Source organism: Helianthus annuus, chromosome 13 (genome assembly GCF_002127325.2).
Source record: "Helianthus annuus cultivar XRQ/B chromosome 13, HanXRQr2.0-SUNRISE, whole genome shotgun sequence".
NCBI lineage: Eukaryota > Viridiplantae > Streptophyta > Magnoliopsida > Asterales > Asteraceae > Helianthus > Helianthus annuus.
Genome location: NC_035445.2, coordinates 73,335,936 through 73,356,046, shown reverse-complemented (window position 1 = coordinate 73,356,046; position 20,111 = coordinate 73,335,936). Strand labels below are relative to the sequence as shown.

Genomic DNA, 20,111 nt, shown 5'->3' with positions numbered 1-20,111 from the left:
CATTAAGTGCTATTATAACTGTGACCAAATATGACTAATTAAGACATGTACGTCTCAATATTAATCACTAAATCTAGCAAGAGCATTATATGTTTCTTGTGCATCTTTACTTAAAATTGACTATGTGATAATAAATAACACACTAGACTAAGATTTTTGTAGACTATACCGGATATTCCCAACTATCAAATTTCAATACTTTTTACTCTCTTCCTCTAATGTCTTAAATATATAAACCAATTTTATTACTTACGAACAGTGGCGGACCCAGAAATTATTTGCTGGAGTGCGGATGAGGTGTTCAACCATATCTTCAAGGGGTGCGGTCAGGTTTTTTTTTTGCCTAAAATATACACTAAATTTTCTTTCAAGGGGTGCGGCCGCCCACCCACCCTGGCCAAAGGGTAGGTCCGCCCCTACCTAGGAATTAGATACAACTATATAAGGAAGCAAAAACAATTAAAAGTAAACCGATTAAAAAAAAGTTTCTTGTGAACCAGAGTGATTGGTTATTTAAATTGTTACCAAGTCACTAAGTATTACTCATTCGCAAATGTACATTAAACGAGTCGACCCAAAACACGACATACTATGACGAGCAAGCATTTGGGTCGTGTTCGGGTTCAACATTCCAACCCGCACATTCAAATACTTCATTGGCCAGTTGAATAGCGGACTGCCTTCCACGGCACAAAGTACAACACATGAAACTACGCCAATAAATATTTTCTTGAGCTATTAACCATACATTACAAGTCACCATTTCGTATATGAAAACATGTACATAACACTGTTGTAGTTGGTGTAAGTTAGTTGCAGCACCAGAAACAGAACCCAAAAACTGAACCATGTATCCAAACTGCAAAACAAAAATAAAAACTATAATAAACGGAAATCACATAGCAAACAGACCCATTAAATATAAATAAACCTCTAAATTTACAAATGAAGTTTATGCTCACCTAATATCCAACGGATTCAGAAATCCGGGTCAAGATGAAAAATGAGGTTCTTGATGAATTTTTCCATAGTTGAATATAATCAGTAGTGTGATCGGTAAAATGTTTCTTTAGGCTGTATTCATAGAAATTTCTTCAGGGTGTGTTCAATCAGTAGCTGACTCTGGGGGGTTCGGTTCGGTGGTCTCCATTTCTTTGACCTTTTCAAGCTGCCTTAAAAGGTCCAGTCTTTCGGGTCCATATGTGGATGGTATCTTCAAAAAACAAATGAGATCGTAAATATATAAAAAAGAATTATCTTTTTAATGTAAGAAAAAACAAAAGGGAATTCAGGCCCAGATATGAAGCAATCACCAGTGACGGGACGTATCTTTGAATAGCGGCCAACATTGCTGCATGACCGACTGCAGTGACCTACATCACATGTTAAGAGGTCAGGTCAATATCAGAAAACGTTGGTCAAAAAGCGTTGGGTTGAAAGTTGAAACATGTAATCTTTTAATACTAGTTGTAATGGGCTCAGCCGAGTCGCCCAATTGCCCAAAACACTTTTGGGCAACATTTTATTTAATTACAAATTTATTTTTGAATAAAGCAATTTAAAGCTGTTTGCCTAATTCTTTTGATTTTATCTATTTGACAGTTGCACATTAAATTAAAAACTGAACATATAACAATAATAACTTCAACCAATCCAATTGTAAGTAAACGGGCTGAGAAATATTTTTATTGAAAAAAAACATTTTATCGATCTAGAGAACATGTAAAATTATAATGGCTGCTTAACATTATGAAATTTGTCTTCATATTAACTTCGTCCCTGAGGTTTGGCCAGTTTTGCGACTTTCGTTCAAAGGTTTGTTTTTCCGCATCTGGATCCAAAAGGTTTGAAATCTTGCCATTTTCATCTGGCTCGTTAACTCCATCCAAATTTCTCCGTTAAGTCAGGGGTATTTACGTCTTTTTTGTTAACTTAAAGGGGAATTCGGTCTTTTTCACTTTATGTACAAGCATTTAGCATAATGTACAAGTATTCGAAAGACTAAATTGCCCTCTAAGTTAACAAAAAAGACGAAAATACCCTTGACTTAACAAAGAATAATGGATGGAGTTAACGAGCCCGATGAAAATGACAAGATTTCAAACCTTTTGGATCCAGATGCGGAAAAACAAACCTTTGGACGAAAGTCGCAAAACTGGCCAAACCTCAGGGACAAAAATGGCACTTTACTCGGTTTTATTATAAGTTGGTAGATAACACAGAAAACATAGAAGTTAGAACTCCAAATTTTATACTTTCTTTTAACTAGTTAACGGGTCAAATATGATAATTAAATTCCAATAACCTTATAACTCTAAGAACAAGATAAATTCAGGATGTGTTATAGGTTTCAACTCATTCTATAATGACCCGCTAGAGATAAAACACAATCGACCAATTCATACGTGGGTCACAACTGACACCTCAGCACCTCTAAGAAGGATAGTGAAACTCACAGGGAGCAGCATGAGAAAGCCGATAGGAATAACTGATGCCAGATCAGTTAAGGTTCTTCTTAGAGCTTGCTTTTCTTTGTCGGTCAATTCGTCCCCTATAATGGCCCGTCTAAGCAACCCTGTAGCTGCTGCAACATCTATTGCTAGAAGTTGAGTACCCTGCAACACATCCTGCTTATAGATACAATATCATCAGCCACCAAGCATTTCGAGGGTTAACCAAAGATATTTACTGTGGGGAAGAAGTATTTACCGTGGTAGTTCCTTTAAATTTACTTATGGACCTTCCAATAATATCTTCTTTCTCCTGCACCTTAACCAATTGAACCCCTTCAGCAGCTTTAGAATAATTTGCAGAATTTTCAGCCGTTTTGATATTATCCTCCTATGCACCAAATATAGGGAAGTATACAATTATGAAGATTAGATTTAAAACAGAGGGAGAAAAAAACATTGATATATTAGAAAAAACATAGCTGATAAAACAGTTCTAATTTACGAGACAACCTCTTCGCTCTCGGAGCGCTTGGCGCTTCTTTCAACTCGCCTTTCAAGTTCAATCAGCTCATTTCTTAATAATTCAAATCGCTGGATTTCATCTGATTCCAATACACCCGTATCATCCTCCTGCATAAATATGATCAGTTATAATTTGCGGCTTAAAACATATTGGGCGTTACATACAAACTCAATTACTCACCTAAAACTAAGTTTGGAAAGAATAATATGAGAAAGAAAAAAGATTAACATTTGGATATATATCCATTTAAGTACATGTTGAACGCATTTTACCAGCAAATAATAAACAAGACCTAAAGCATATAGAACAAGCAATTCTAACAGGTATTTCAGAGAACATATAGGCATATAATACCAACGTACTTTTTCAATTTTACCGTTTTAGTCATTGTCGAGTTTTAGTCACTGTCCCTTTTTGTGCATCCAAGTCATTAAAAGATGGTTTTGTGTCCGGTTTGGGTCATTTTGTAACTCATTATCTTAACAATTTTATATAAATAAATTATACATAATAAATTGAACACTTTTATATAGAAGTTTTAATCTCTTAAAACCAAACTTTTTTATTACAAAATGACAACTGAACACTTCAATATAGAAGTTTTTATCTTTCAAAACCAACTTTTCTGATTACAAAATGACAACTGAACACTTTTATATAGAAGTTTTTATCCTTTAAAACCGACTTTTTTTATTACAGAATGACCAAAATAGAACCCAAGACTCGGATATACACAAAAAAAGTACAATCAGAAAAACAGGACAAATTAAAAAGTATGTTGGTAATTTATGCAAAAACAATAAAGATGGACCATCAGATATGTAATTTTGAGGCATACACTTTGGTAGACAATTTCTGATTGGAGGTCAGGAGTTGGGCTTGGACGACGGACCAAAAAGCTCCATAAGCCATTAGGTTTACTATAGAGCATAAGAAAGAAGAAAAAACAAATCAAATTTAAAAAAGAAAAAGTACGAAAAATAATCTTATGCTAAGTGCTCTTAACGACAATACCTGCTGGATATATCCATGTCTATATTAGAACTATCACTTTTCTTGCCAACAGATTGTCTCTTGTTCCTAACAGAAGACTCTGAAAGACCATCATCGTCTCCCTAAGGTACAAACAAGTCAATTACAGATATACTTTGCATAAATGGTTGAAAACTATCCCATTTGGCCTCCCTCATATTTAACTAACGTAAATCTTCTAATACATTTTGTACATTTATTTCAACAATCAGTAACTTGCAAATTTTGGAACATTCGATTAATCAATAGCAGGTATAGATATTTTCAGTAAGTCGAGCCAACTATGCAGATATTAAATTTTGACAAAGCTGTGTAAACATGTGAATTGTCATTGTTCCTAGTGTTGTTCTGCACTACAAGGCAACATTATTACAAAGGTATTTTTGTTATTTGTAATATATATAGGGTAGGGATCCTAAGAGAAACACATGCTAATTGAGAACCGTGAGAACAATTCTAAACGCATGTTTTTAAGAGTTTTTTTGGATGTATACATATGTGTACATTATGAAACACATATGTACGGTACTTATTTTTCAACTTTAGAACATATGTACACTAGAAAAAACATGTTTAGAACCATAATCTTCCTTTATATACATATATGTACAATCATTTATACGCATTTGTACATAAATGCACATTATCAAACACAGATGTACAATACTTATGTTTCAACTTTAAACACGTATATATACATGTATAGTTAAAGATTGACAATATACACGTGTATATATCCAAAAAAACAAGACAGAAAGCTGCGCTTTTTTCCAAAAAAAATTGGATTTTTTGCATTTTTGCTTAGGAACAATGTGTGGTCCATAATTGTTCTCAATTACCCTAGTGAATCTCACATGATCCTAACCCTATATATATGTGTGTGGAGGCCGGTTATTGTACAATTGGCCTTAACGTACGATACGTACGCTGTAAAAATATAACATGCGGCTTCACAAACCCGGACAACCTATATCATGCGGCTTCATAAACCCGGACAGCCTATAACATGCGGATTCACTAAAACCCGGACACTATAACATGCGGATTCACTAAACCCGGACAGCCTATAACATGCGGATTCACAAAATGGGAAAATATAACATGCGGATTTCCTCTACTTCACAAACCCGGACACTACTTCACAAACCCGGACACTATATAACATGCGGCTTAGCAAACTCGGAAAAATATAACATGCGGAATACTCATCGCGTACACTAGTACGTTAAGGTCAATTGTATTTTACACTTTCTCTATATGTGTGTGTATGTATTTGTATATATGTGTATACATGCATGTATATATGTATGTATGTATATATACATATATATGCATGATTGTATGTATATACCTGCTGAAGGCAATCGGCCTTGGCTCTAAAAGATGCCTCGAGAAATTCAGCCTCTTTTTTAAGCTTTCTTATTTTCTCAAGGTCAGAACAAGCAGCTTTTAAATGCTCTTTTCCAGAACTGGAGCTGGATACGTGTAACTCTTGAAGTAATTCCTCAAGCCTTACAACGGCTTCATCAACACTCTCCAGTGCCTAAAAAATTGCAATTCAAATGTCATCACAACAACATACAGTATTTTCCATTTCCACAAGACTAAAACTTAATACCAAAAAATCATGACTTTATTTTGCCAAACAGCATGTAAAATGGAATTAAGAAGCCAGAGATCAGGAGCAAAACAAAAATAAAAAACAAAGTAGATGTCACTGATGACTGACCTAAAGAACTCCTAGAAATTGCTGTTATATTTTTTAGTACTGAATCTTAGATTTAAAAGATAAAGGGGAGCAACACACGAGAATAAGTCAACAATAGCTTCCACACACACATATATCATATAAAAGTATCTGTGTGTGTGTCTATACTTAGCTAGTTAGGATCAAAAAAATATCTTTTTATTATCTTTTTCCAATCCCCACCATTCTATGATTCTTCAGTGGCCTTGACTTTCTAAAAAAATAATACAAAAATTGAAATAAAATATGAGTTTTATATCTGATGCACAATTTCATCTTTTTTTTTTTTTTTTGCCATTGTGCATCATTTATGAAAAAATTGTTACACAAAAACTTTAAAAAAATAATATTTTTGTGCGACTCTGTGTTTTATATAAAAAATAAAATATAAAAATGATTTTTTGAATTTGATGTCTCACGATAAAAATCCTTTCTATGTTATCAGTTCCCTACACACACACACACACATATATGAGAACTTATATATAAGGATCGTAAAACCATTCTAGGCCACATAATTCAAATGCAGGGGTGGAACTCGAATGCCTTATGTATCTAGTTTGTGTTATTTTATTGTTTATGTGGTTGTCGCAACTCTCTAAATGTGATACGTAAGGCAATAATGTAACCTCCTAACTGGCCCTCTTTCCCTCTCCCACTATTAATAGCCAGCACTACGTACAAGTGCTTATGCACGTTCTCTATAGGTTTTGTGCGTGCGTGCATGTGTATGAGTATCAGTATATAGGATTAGGATCAAATACAAAGGATCCTAATTGTAAGAAGTGTAAGAAGGATTTATAGAGTGACAAGTGTCCAATAACCTAAAAAACCCCACTACAAAAAAAAAAAAAAAAAAAAAACTTAAACATCCACCACCACCAAAAACCTAAACCCCCCCCCCCCATCACCCACCCCAAAAAAAAAAAATGTTTTTTTTTGCCGAGGGGGTGGGGGTTTAGGTTTTTGGGTGGTGGTGGAGGTGGGTGTTTAGTTTTTTTAGGTTTTTTGGGGGTGTGGGGGGGGGGGTGTTTAGGTTTTTGGGTGGTGGTGGGGTGGGGTGGGGTGGGGGTGGGTGTTTAGGTTTTTGGTGGTGATGTAATGGGTTTAGTTTTAGCTTATTGGACATTTGTCACTCTATAAATCCTTCTTACACTTCTTACAATTAGAAGCCTTTGTAGAATAACTTGACCCTCAGTATATATATATATAAGATTATAAGAATATTAATCCTTCTTGCTCATAAAACTTGAGAGAGCTGTCTTGGTAACTGGTTGGATACTTGGATCCTAAATCAGTGTCATCTACTTTGTGTTGGTTATATTGTGTAGACATGTAATAATGGGGCCCATATACTAAGATCATCTTACATTTCCAAGGTTCAAAATATCAAAATTGCGATAAAAAACAATAATTAATCACACTGTCGCCAAAGGATATTATAAAAAGAAATATTTTAACTTGATTTCGTGAATATGAAGATACCTTGTCAAAAGAATCTAGTTCTCTCTTTAACGGATCATAACCACCTGTACGAGTAAGCTCAAAATCATTTGTAGTACTGCTTTCAATCATCAGCTTCCTGTGTTAACATTTCATATCTTGTAAATAATGGGTCTTTAAAGTAGAGAAAACAACTCAACGTAAAATGTCTTCTATATTTATAAGATAGCATTGCAGTTCATTTTACAAGTAATTAGAGTTTTCATTGTTAGGTTGTTTTATATGTTAGAAATAACCCGTTGATGTGGCCTTACGGATCATTTGGTAACATTACCAATATGACATAACTAGTCTCCGACAACTACTTGATGGTAGTAATTGTAAATATTGATTAGTTCAAGGGGCAATTATGATTTCCCTTTAGGTACCATTAATAGAGAATACATAGAGTTTTTATAACGGATCACTACTCATGACCATTATTCCGTCTAAACGCCGTTCTAAGTTGAGTCCTCGATCTGACGGCCCATTCAAAGTACTTGCTAAGGTGAATGACAATGCTTATACAATTGATCTGCCGGGCGGTACAGATGTTTCAGCAACTTTTAATGTAGCCGATCTTCAACCGTACTACGATCTTGAAGAACCAATTCCAAGTTTGAGGTCAAACTTTTTCGAAGACGGAGGGGATGATAGGGTCGTGACCCACAGCCCAGCACACTCAAGCCCAAGTCTACTGAGCCCGAACCCAAGTCAGAAAAGGATCAACTTGGCCCAGCTAGAATACCCAAACACTTAGTTGCATGCACCAGTTGAATTCCCCACGTTTACTCCACAACATTTAGTTGTTATTTTAATTTTATTAATGTTCCAGTTTATTTTCTTTTATTTTGAAGTTGTCAAAAAACAGTTGTTTATTATTCCAAAAGAGTAGGAAACGTGGGAGGTAGTGTTTGGTCAGTTTCTTTCTTTCGCAATTATGTACTGGAAAACTGGGAAATGAAAGGCAGTTTTTGAGTTCTTTTCTAAATTTTATTCTCTGCAGTCAGAGGGTAATTTTGTTCCATTGCTATTCTAGAATTTGGCAGGTTTTAGAAGGTGATCTTGGACGACTAATCTTCGTTCTCGTGGTGTGACTGTATCGAGGGTCAGGGTTAGTTAATTCTGCTCGGCGAGGCTTACGAGTGGTGTGGCTGTATCTCGTGAGAACCGTTGTTGTGATTCGTTATTGTCGGGTATTTATCGATCCAGTTTTAAGCTTGTTGCTATCATACTGCTACTCTAACAAAAGTTTCATTGTTGCTTAAACGTGGGCACACTCAGATTTCTTGCCAAAATTGTAATCCTCAAACAGAGAAACTACAATGAGTAACTTCATTAATTTGTTTCTCTATTAGAATTTATTGGTCTTCTAATGTTGACCATATGCATGCTAAATTATTAAAGATTTCTAAGTCAGTGGGAGCAGTAAAAGTCCTTATCAGGACTTGCCAGAAGTGCAAGAGGCGGGGGGAAGAGACCTATTAAATTTTACTCCGATTACACCTCTTGCACACCATACTGCACCAACTCTTACACGCTTAGAATTATGAAAGTGATAGCAATTTAGGCAAAAGTTAATCCATAAAACACTTTATAAAACCTAATAATCAACTAAGGAGGTCATCTAGGTTTAAAGTCTACTAACTTTGATGATTATGTATCCTCCCTAACTGAAGTTGAAATGGATATTAGAAAGTTTACTGATCCTACCTTTTCTAATTAAGCCATTAGCATCAATCAATTTTCTAAATGGAATAAAAAAAATTGTTATTAGCAAATTTGATTTTATGTGTCAAAATAACGTTTGGGATTTGGTTGAATTACCTAAATCCAAATGCAAATGTTAAGACACTAAAAGCATGATTGATTGTTAAAGGTTATGCTCATAAGAGAAGTAGTTATCAAAGAATCATCTTACTTTTCTAACAAAAAGTTTTTTGAGGATCATTGTTGTTCTAGTGGCTTATAATCATTTAGAGCTACATTATAATGAACATTAAAACAACTTTCCTTAAACAAAGACTTAAATGTTCATAAAACAGCCTGAAAGTTCTAAACTGAAGGTCAAGAACACTTACTTTGTATGTCAATAACTTCCATGTATAGGTTGAAGAAGCAAGCATCAAAATATGATGAAATATTAATGCAATTCTTTTCATCAAGAGTTAAGTGTATTTATGTACCTACCTCAAGATGAGTGGGAGCAACTAATGTAAACTTGTCCCAACTAATATAAACTTGTCCTTATAGTGATCGCATTCTTTTGATAAGTATATGTTACACAATTCGAATAATTTCTCACACATATTTTGATATAATGAATCTCGGAGATACCACTTACGTTAGAGATATCAAAATATACAGAGATTGACCCAACGGGACATTAGTTTGGTCCCATAAGCTTTACTCTAAAGCAGGCTCTTACATGTGTAACAAACATTATTGCTTTCCTTTAAAGGATAAAATGATAAATGAGATTACTTCCTTATGCTTCATTAGTTAGAAGCCTTACGAAGGTTCAAATCTATACGCGTTTAGATATTGCTCACATTGATGAACATTAGACCACTCTAGATTATTGTGAAGCATCTTACAATATCTCTAAGAAACGAGAGAGACTATAAGAAGAGGTTGATTATTCTTACCTTGATTTTGTAATATTCAAAAGAAACTAAAAGTCAATTTGGGGTAAACCTTATGTCTGCAGACAAATCTATCTCATGGATGAGTCATAAGAAACTGTTAACAACAACATAAATTATAATGACATAATATGTTGTTAATTAACAACGCAGTTGTCACTAAATGTTGTTGAAAATTTATCAATGGACTCGTAAACTTGTTAACTCCATATAAATACTATATTGAAGACTTACTGTGAAAAGTCAGCTACCTTATTTCCTCGAGCAGTAATAGTTCGAGAGGTGCTGCATTAAACTTCGATACAAAATTATTGTTCGTTTATGAACAAGAAGAGGAACCTAAATACTTGTATCGAATACATTTACATTCATGATATGCTTGCGGATCCGATAACTAAGGTCTACACCCAAAGTCTTTTTAAGAGCTCATAATAAAGACGGGTTTTACTAAAGGCCTTACATAATAGCATATCGTACATATGAATGATTAGTTATTATTTTTCCTTAATTATAAAATTTGTTTGTCTATAAATACGTATGTGCACCTAATGACGTATAGACAAGAATTATACAAATTAATTTTAAAGGGCTTACTTCAGTCATTTTGGTCTTAAATTTACGTATGTTTTGATTTGGGGTTGTAACGTGATTAATGAGGGTCTTGAGTTGAAAATAACTCAATGACTGTATTTTTCTGTTGCAATTTCAATTTGAAACATTAATTAATGTTTTAACTTGGCCAAACTTAGTTATACTTATCACAAATGATCACTCGGCCAAGTGGGAGAATGTTAGAAATAACCCGTTGATGTGGTCTTACGGATCATTTGGTAACATTACCAATATGACATAACTAGTCTCCGACAATGATGGTAGTAATTGTAAATATTGATTAGTTCAAGGGGCAATTATGATTTCCCTTTAGGTACCATTAATAGAGAATACATAGAGTTTTTATAACGGATCACTATTCATGACCATTATTCATTGATCTTTATATATTGATGATAAGTGCTGATCAAAAACTCTTGTAGAACACCAATACAAAAAATTCTCTCTAGTGTGATTCATCAACACAAGGTACCATAACGGGAATCATGGCTTCATCTTTATCCTCAAAGATAATCATCCCTACAAGTAAGTATCTCTAATTTGGTATCTATATTTAGATTATGATTGAATAAACATGATTAGGGTTCTATGTTTTTAACCCATGTTTAAAGATATAATCAACATTATAGTCATAGATACATTAGTCACGCATATAGAAAGAATCTAGATAAGTACTTTTAAGGTGAGATGACCAAATTATTACTTAATATAATCTCAGATTAGGATAGAACTGGAATTAGATTGCAATTAGAATTGGTTTCATATGTCTATATATTTACGTGTTATAATCATTAACGAAAGATAAACATAATATTTGTCTTTTATCAAGTTTCCATAAATAGATCCCCAGCCTAGTAGCATAACCAGGTGATATGATTTAAATTAAAATGTCATTTTCGTCCCTGAGGTTTGGCCAGTTTTGTGACTTTCGTCCAAAGGTTTGTTTTTCCGAATCTGGATCCAATAGGTTTGAAATCTTGCCATTTTCATCCAGCTTGTTAACTCCATCCATTTTTCTCCGTTAAGTCAAGGGTATTTCCGTCTTTTTTGTTAACTTAAAGAGCAACTCAGTCTTTTTCACTTTATGTAAAAAGACCGAATACCCCTGAAAAAGACCGAATTGCCCTTTAAGTTAACAAAAAAGACGGATATACCCCTGACAGAGAAAATGGATGGAGTTAACGAGCCGGATGAAAATGGCAAGATTTCAAACCTTTTGGATCCAGATGCGGAATAACCAACCTTTAGACAAAAGTCGCAAAACTGGCCAAACCTCAGAGACGAAAATGGCATTTTACATTAAAATTTACCACAATTGTAATTCTATAGAGCAGATATTGGATACATGGCATTGTACTTACTTGGGTATGCCTAATTCTTCCATAGACTCCTGTAAGATCTTATGCCTGGTATAAGAAAAATACGACAAAAATCATCTCATGAAGTGCCCAATTTTAATTTAAATTTTCAAAACAATAAATGGCATACCCTCTAGAAAGGAATCTTGCAGCCTTTACATTAGAAGGGTTCTCAAGCCATTTACTATATTTAATAAAGCTCTGAATCCAGTGTAAACAGACGTCTAAAACAACAGGGACAGCTTCCTCGTTTGGAGGACCTTTTTTACTTTTATGGTCATGCGAGCGTTTTTGCGTATCAACGTTTCCTGGGTAGAACGGAAGCCAGTCCAACTCTTCGCATACAACCTATAACATGTTTTCAAGTTAAAAATTTTGCAAATTAAACTTTATACATGATACATTATTATATTAATCCAAATATGCTAACCTCCACATACAGTTGATAAGAGCTTATTGATGAAAGCTGAGGATAGTATAACACACTGCCACCAATAAGATACCTGCTTTGAATTCAGATAATTATTATATGTATATTCACATTACGAAAATATGGAAATTCTAATTTGTTGTCCGAAAACTTTACCTAATCAATCCTTCAATGGGTTCAGGTACCGACTCAAAGTTATTTGCAGATAGATATGACTGAGTCCTTCTTCCCAAAGCAATGAAGAATCCAAAAATAGTCAAATCTTTATCTAAAACCTGCAGGCGTAATAATCAACTTAAACTACGTAGCACGACTAATTATGAAATTCATGCTGAAAACTGATTAAAACAAAGGGATAATATTTAAAATAGTAACCTGCAAATTTTCAAAGAAAAAATTAGGGTTGTAAACGAATCAAACATTCAGCGAACAGTTCGTGAACCGTTCGGCGGGAAGTTTGTTTATGTTCGTTCGTTTAATAAATAAACAAACACAAAGAAGAAGCTTTGTTCAATAAGTTAAACAAACGAACCGGAACATGAAAAGAGGTCGTGTTCATTCGTTCGTTTATGTTTGCTCGTATATTATCATTTGTGTTCGTTCATTTAAAGGTTTTTTATGTTATATTATTAATTTACAGGTTTTAGTTTTTTTCTAAAATTGAAACCATAGTTATACTATACGCCTTCACCAACACCCTCATTTGACCATTTCAACTTTGATGATTATGTCAACTATGTTTGGATAGTTGTGTTAAGTACTTATTTATTTCTGGTAGATTCTTCATAACCTTTCTTATGAAAAAACGTAGATTTTATTTTATAATGAATATATAACATTTGTTTGTGTTCATTTATGTTCATGAACATGTGTTTTGCGTTCGTTTACGTTCGGTAAGTGTTCAAGAACATGTTCATTTCCTTAATGAACGAACACGCACAAGAAATCTCGTTCGGTAAGCATTCGTGAACCGTTCATGAACATGTTCATTTCTTAATGAATGAACACGAACAAGGCCGGTTGTCAATTATAAAAATAATTATAAAAACCAATTATAAAAATAACCACTACAAGTTATGAGATAAAGAACGCAATAACTAATAGCACGAACTGCTTCTAGATGGTTCTACGGTTCTGGAGCAATACTAAACCGTGGGTTTTTTATTTTACCTCAATACTTTCACTGGTTGTCAATCTTGACCATATTCTCTCTCTATCAATAGCCCGTTGTAACTGTTCTTGAACAAGACTAATCCAAAATAAAACTTCTTCAGTGCCTTGATCATCTTTCACTCTGCATGCTGCAGCGCGAGGTCCAAAGTGGACCAAAAATTCTCTGCGCAAACCGATTTCTTTAATGGAACTATAAGCTGAGCGTATAGGAACAAGTTCAACCAGCATGCTCATCAATCTACCGGTTAACTCAGGAAGAACAGAGTAAAACTGTGTGCAAGCTACTTTTGTAGGGCCCAGTTTTGTTATTGCAGCAATGCAACTCAAGGCAAACAGGAGCAACGATCTATCACTTGCATCCCCTGAACTCAAGGATGTGCCTTTTCTGAGCCTGGAGAAAGAACCACGTTAGCATGACGTATAACAAAGGGGGTATTTCGATACGTTTGCTTGCGATTGGGTTAATTTGATTATTTATTATCCAAAACGGGTCGAATCCAAATTTTATTTAAATAGAGAATGGGTCAAACAGTCAAAATTTTCCCAAAGTATTTTTTTATCGCAGACAGCTTCCTGAATCGTTTATTAAATAAATTAAAATAATGTAACAAAATTTATTTTTTCTGTAATCATATTCAACACCTAACCTTATTAATATAATAGTCCCAAAAAACGAAAGACAAAAAAGTTGTTGCAGGTCAACCTAACCCGGCCGAACCTTTTTGACCCATTTCAGGCTGTTTCCAATCCGCACATCTTGGTACCCCTAATGTGAAAATGAAAATTTTACTGTATATATGAGGTGACTACTTACACTCCAGTAGCAGCAGCAAATCGTTGATCTTTCTCAAAATAATTGACAAAACTGGACACCACAGATGGCACTTGTTCGGACCAAAACCAGTCATAAAGTTCTGGCTGCTTGTCTAATAGTGCATCCCGGATTACACTTTCTAAGGGGGCAGAATGCCGTGACAGACTACACAAAAGTAATAGTTGGATTACGTAAGTTAGATTTGGAAATACTTATGGTAAATACTTATGCAACACAGTAAAAATGCTTGTATCTTCTATTTCCTCATGCAGACAGATTGAAAATGAAGTAAAAAAGGGTCACTAATAATGCATTACCTCCTTTGCACAAAAACATTGATGTCTCGGTCTCTTCTGTCTCCACGAGATGATATCTCACATGCTGCTAATAGTAATGAATACACTGAGGCCTGAAGTTATTACAAATTATTAGCTTTAGTTCATAAGTTGATAGAACCCATGAGGAATATCATAACTGATCAGTACAGACAAAGGTGGTCTTATGATTTTAACGTCTACATCTTCTAGAGAGTACAAAGAACAATATAAGACCCATTCGGATTCAGAAACTGGATTAAACATATATAGATGATCTACTGATACCTAATATGTAATATGTCGTGTTCAAAATCAGAATTTATAGCTATATGCACACACTTAATTTCTTTGAATACATTGTTAATGTTCTATTAGTTCAAGATGAAACCTACGCTTAAAATCAACAATCAGAACTTCATCGACAACAATTCTGTTTGACATGATATGGGAAAAGGAGATGTGCCATAAGAGCATAAGACCAATATAAATATATGCAGACTGAAACACATTAAAAGTATATACGCGTTTTTAATTATGCAATTATCACAAGAACATTAGGAACCAACCTGATAAGATAAAGCCTTCACCCAAGCCGTTTGGTCTATACCAAGCCAGGCAGTTGAGAACCATGATAACTTAGATGCAGAGACCTGCTCTTTAATGGCCAGCTCATATACCCGTGCAGCATCATGCAATGATTGTATAAGCGCACTATTATATTCTTCATTTTGCAAAGACTCATCGAGCTTGACCCTCAGTTTATCAACATCCCCACTAGTACTTATCTGAGAACTACCATTGACTGTTACACCGTCATCAGCAGAAGCAAATGGCAAAATGTGTCTTGTTCTTCTTGACTTGTAATACGTCAAACAAGATAATTGAGTATCTACTGATGCGGAATTGGGACCAGGAGTCGCATTTTTTAACAAACAAAGATTTATCAAGAAGCTTTTCCTTGAATAAACCCTCTTGTGATAAAAGCAGGTTCTGGAATGTTTAAACGAAACCAATGGATTCAGCGATCTGCATTACGTATGAAATATTTGAATTCTGAAAGTTAAGGTTTTTCTTTATAATATCACAACACTAAATAAAGATAATCACGATTCAAAAGCCTTATGTTTGACATTCAATTATGTTCTTCTCACTTCCACTAAGGATCTAATATCACTATCAATTCCCTAAGTAAAACACCTGATAAAAGGTTCTAACGATAGAATTAAGACCAAAGATAGCTAGCAAGGCCTCCTAACCTTACCAAACAAAATGCTACCTATATTAAACATTTCCATGATCCAATCATCCAACTACTAGTGTGTGCCTAATGATATCAACAATTCACAATTAACCACCTTAAACTAACATCAAACGCCTACATCAAAATCATTCAGAACAAACAATTCAATTGCTTAAATATCCACTTACTAATCTGCTAATCAACAGAACTAAAACTGAGCAACATCTCAACAAGCAATTACAGCAAAATAGATGTGCAAAGTGTGAAATTAAGATTAGTCAATTGAAGGAAATCGATTCAGAACAAACAGTTCAATCGCTACAATCTCCACTTAATCATTTGCTAATCAACGACGGAACTGAAACCGAGTAACAACTCAACAAGCAATTACAGCAAGCTACTAGTCTGTAACTAACCATATCATCAACACAACACTTCAATTGTAAGCACTTTATGTTATCAACATCAAACACCTACATCTACATACAATTTCCGCTTAATTATCTGCTAATCAACGGAATTGAAACTGAAAACAACTCAACAAGCAATTAGGGCTAAATAGATGCGTATATTGTGAAACTGAAGAGATCGATTGTTACGTACTTTGATAGGGAATTAGAACGGGAGCAGCAGACAGAGGGCAGAGCGTGCGGTTGAGAAGTGGTCATTGATCGGATATAAGTGTGTTTGCCGGTGAGAAATGGTGTGAAGCGTTCGGAAACAGGATAAAGGAAAGGGAGTGATCGGCGAAGGAGCCACGTCGGTGAGAAGAAAGCTTGTGGTGTTAAAGGAGGTGAGGAGGATGAGGAATAGAATCAGAATACAAAACTGGATTCTCGGGTCGGGTATTATTTGAGTTCGGATTCAATGATTAGGTGTAGGGGTTTAAACAAGCCGGAGGCTCGAGAGCTACTCGTTATCGGCTCGGTTAAAAGCTCGAACAAGCCGAGCTTTATCGAGTCCGAGCTCGAGTCTGAAATACAAAGCTTGTTTAGGCTCACGAGCCTAAACGAGCCCAAACAAAAATGTATTTATTTTATATATAATATAATAATGATGATAACATTGGCGAGCCGAGCTTTGGCTCGTTTAAGCGATATTGAAACGAGCTCAAGCCGAGTTTTTAGCTCGTCTGAGGTTATTCTTAAAATAGCTCGAGCCGAGCTCGAGCTTCATAAAAACATGACGAGCCGAGCTCGAGCCCATTCGAGCTCGGGCTCGGCCCAGCTCGTTTACACCCCTAGTTAGGTGTTGTTCGTTTTTTTAAGAGATAATATGTCTCCGGTCTGCGAACCACATCTACACACATATGTAGAAGAAGAGGTGGACCAAACCTCTACAGTCTGCAAAAGAAGGTTATTTGTTTTTTAACGTATGTAGACTTTAAAATAAACTTATAATGGTGTACTGACGGTGGTGGTGGGTGGTGGTGGTGGACGACGGTGTTTAACCCTCTGCAGAGCTTAGAAGATCTTAAAAGTGGTTGGGTCAGGTATACACTATGTAACACCCAGTGTTTCGGAAGTCAAAGTCAAAGTCAAGATTGAAGTCAAAGGAAGAAAAGATTGCTAATTGCGATCTGTCTCTCCTTGCTCAATTCCTGTTTTGACTTCTTTGACTCGAAGATTAGTCTATTTTATTTTCGCTTTAGTTGTATTATGTGGAGTATCTATTAATAATCGTTATTTATCGCATATGTTATCGCATTATCGCTATCGCAATCGCACTCGCAACTCGAAATACGCAATTTTGGTTAATTAGATATGTGTGTGTGCCTTTTATGGGTTACTTGTGCATGTTTAATTTATGTTGTGCGTGGTAATCAATCGAAACGCAATCGAACTATGATAATTGGTGGAGAAAAGATAGTGCGAGATATCAGTAGTTGGAATTAAAAGTAATTTGACTAGGAAACTCTATCGCATCGGAACGATCGCAATCAAAAATCGAAACAGCAAAAACTCATCGCACCGAACACTCGAACCAAGCAACCGATCGATTAGGCAACCAACCGATCGACCAGCCGTTAGCTCGGACTGCCGTCCGATCGGACAGGCTGTCCGATCGAGCTGCCTGGCCGAACGACCAGCCCCTTTCCTCTTTGGGTAACCCTATAAATACCCCTTGTCACTTTCATTCTTTCTACTTTTGGCAACTGACGTCCGACCAGCTCGCTCTCCTCACTTTTCTTTAGATTTCTCTCAATTACGGTAAGATCTCGTCCTAAATCTTGTACTTCCTTAATCTACACGCACTCCTACACCTTTCTAACTTTTGAATCTTAACTTTTAACCGTGAAATCACCAAGATTCAAGGTGTTCTAGGATGACGTCACCATGTGTTCTTGAAGAACTTCATGTTTTGGCCTCAATCCACCAAGAACAACTTAGATCTAACCGATTTCCACATAAACAAACAAAGATCTTTCATAGATCTAAACATATTCACAATAAAAAGGATTAAAAGATAGTTTTCTAACTTTCTTTCAACTCTTTTATACTCAATGCCTTCAAAACCGAAAGAAACGGAGCTTGTGCCGACCTACTACCCATTCTTGTGGTTGTGTGGCTCAAGATCTGGATTCTATCCACGAGGTTCACCGATTTCGGGTTAAACATGGAACACCGTCTTGAACAGTTAACTAATCGGATTTGGGTGATTCCTGTCTGATCAGGAGTACCAAGTATTGACGAGGTTTCTGTTGTTTAGCACGTTATCACAACACCTCGATAAAAATGACAAACAACCAAGACAACCAAGTGTAAGACAAACCGGACGACCGGGACGGGGTGCCGTCCGATGGGACTGCTGTCTGAACGGAAAGCCAAACCGCACGACTGGGCAATCCGAACGACTTGCACTATGGGTCCCATACTTAACCACTTATACCAATATTTTGAAGTCTAAGTGTTGAACGAATTGGTGTCCGATCGGACTACCGTCCGATCGAGTTGCCATTCGAATCATGAGACATTTGAACTTCCACACTTAAACAATTTTCAACATGTTCAATACACTATGAATGCCACTCGATCGAACTGTTGTCCGATCGAGTGACAACCTGCTGTGAACTTGTTCTCGCTGAAGTACCCAACCAATCGGGTTGCCGAGCGATCGGACGACCGTACGATCGACCGACCTGAAAAGTAGAGATACTTCGATGTTTTCAAAATACTACAACAAAAACTTCAAAAGTCAAGCCATCATACACAAACATATCTCTCCCAAAGGAAGTAACAATCCACTCGAACGGCCATCCGACCGGACAGCCGTCCGAACGAACTGTCACTCGCACGATCAGCTGTCCGATCGGACTACCATCCGATCGACCAGCTGTTCGACCCACCAACACTTGTTTTCGTTTTACACGTCACATATCGTATCGTTCTGATCAGGCTAACCATACTCTCAAGCGCTCCCTTCAATCCATTCAGCCGTTGTAAGTATACTCGATCCCTTTTTGCTTTATGCACTTTTGGGTGTTACATACGTTACTTATACAAAATCACATCGAACACACTACGCAATACTTTAAACGCTAACCGCCATCGCATGTATACGTGACTAATGTAACATCTGTGCTTGTAATCTTTGTGAACAGTTCAAGTATCAATAAAACAACGTTATTTGATCCCAATGTTTGTTTGGTTATGTTTTACATTTTTCATGTTTTGACTTTTGTTCGTTTCAAACTCTACATCGCTTTCTGGAGAGTTATACGCAAACTGGTGCGTAAGCATAATCAGTTTAACGTGACAAATACTCCGGAACATCAACATATGCTTAACATACCTTAAATAACCCTTACATAACTTAGAAATAAGTTTTGAAGGCTTTGGTATGACAAAAACAAGTTAATTCGCCTACAAGGACTAAATTTGACAAACTGCGAAAGTATGCCAATTTGAACTGTAACAGACATACCGAAACATGACCATAAGTTAAACATACCATAAATATCCTTTTCATAGCTTAGAAATAGGCTTTGAGGGGTTCGGTGTGCTAAAATAAACTTTTGGGTCATTCAGGGACTAAAAGCGTAAAAAAATGCATAAGTTTGCATTTTCGCGCATAACTTACGTTCTGAATACATCCGGACATCCAAAAATTTATGTAAGCACTAAAATATTTTATTTTAGTGTTTGGCATGAGAAAAATTCATTCATCGCGCAATTTGGATCATTTTTCACGCTTATGCGCGTTCCGTCGTAATTAAGCGAACATCGCGATCATACGACCAAACGAACCGACGTCCGGCATATTTGTGAGCATGTTTCATGTCCAC

The 20,111-nt window shown here is 35.7% G+C and overlaps 1 protein-coding gene across 4 annotated transcripts; it reads right to left on the bottom strand.

The window, feature by feature from the left end:
• Nucleotides 1–649: 649 nt before the first annotated feature.
• LOC110877059 lies at nt 650–16,632 on the bottom strand. Of its 4 annotated transcripts, none has more exons than XM_022125216.2 (19): nt 16,430–16,631; nt 15,153–15,612; nt 14,587–14,678; nt 14,270–14,434; nt 13,453–13,846; nt 12,439–12,557; nt 12,283–12,355; nt 11,983–12,200; nt 11,856–11,900; nt 7,241–7,337; nt 5,360–5,551; nt 3,991–4,091; nt 3,815–3,896; nt 2,964–3,083; nt 2,710–2,841; nt 2,457–2,627; nt 1,314–1,373; nt 963–1,213; nt 650–859 (listed from the first exon to the last, which is right to left on the bottom strand). In XM_022125216.2, the coding sequence occupies exons 1-18, from the start codon at nt 16,492–16,494 to the stop codon at nt 1,106–1,108; spliced, it is 2,694 nt and encodes an 897-aa protein (XP_021980908.1). In that variant the 5' UTR covers nt 16,495–16,631; the 3' UTR covers nt 650–859; nt 963–1,105. The 4 variants fall into 4 exon arrangements, with proteins under 4 accessions (XP_021980908.1, XP_021980910.1, XP_035837879.1 ...); XM_022125218.2 differs by having other exon boundaries at nt 15,153–15,576; XM_035981986.1 differs by lacking the exons at nt 3,815–3,896; nt 3,991–4,091 and having other exon boundaries at nt 15,153–15,576; nt 16,430–16,632.
• Between the last annotated feature and the right edge of the window lie 3,479 nt (nt 16,633–20,111).

What these genes read in the sequence shown, in the direction of transcription:
- LOC110877059 (XM_022125216.2), bottom strand. Translation starts at nt 16,494, where the DNA reads ATGACCACTTCTCAACCGCACGCTCTGCCCTCTGTCTGCTGCTCCCGT. An exon ending in GACATGGATATATCCAGCAG is followed by an intron (nt 3,897 to 3,990) that starts GTATTGTCGTTA and finishes TATGCTCTATAG; the next exon opens with TAAACCTAATGGCTTATGGA. An exon ending in CAGAAATTGTCTACCAAAGT is followed by an intron (nt 3,084 to 3,814) that starts GTATGCCTCAAA and finishes ATATTTATGCAG; the next exon opens with GAGGATGATACGGGTGTATT.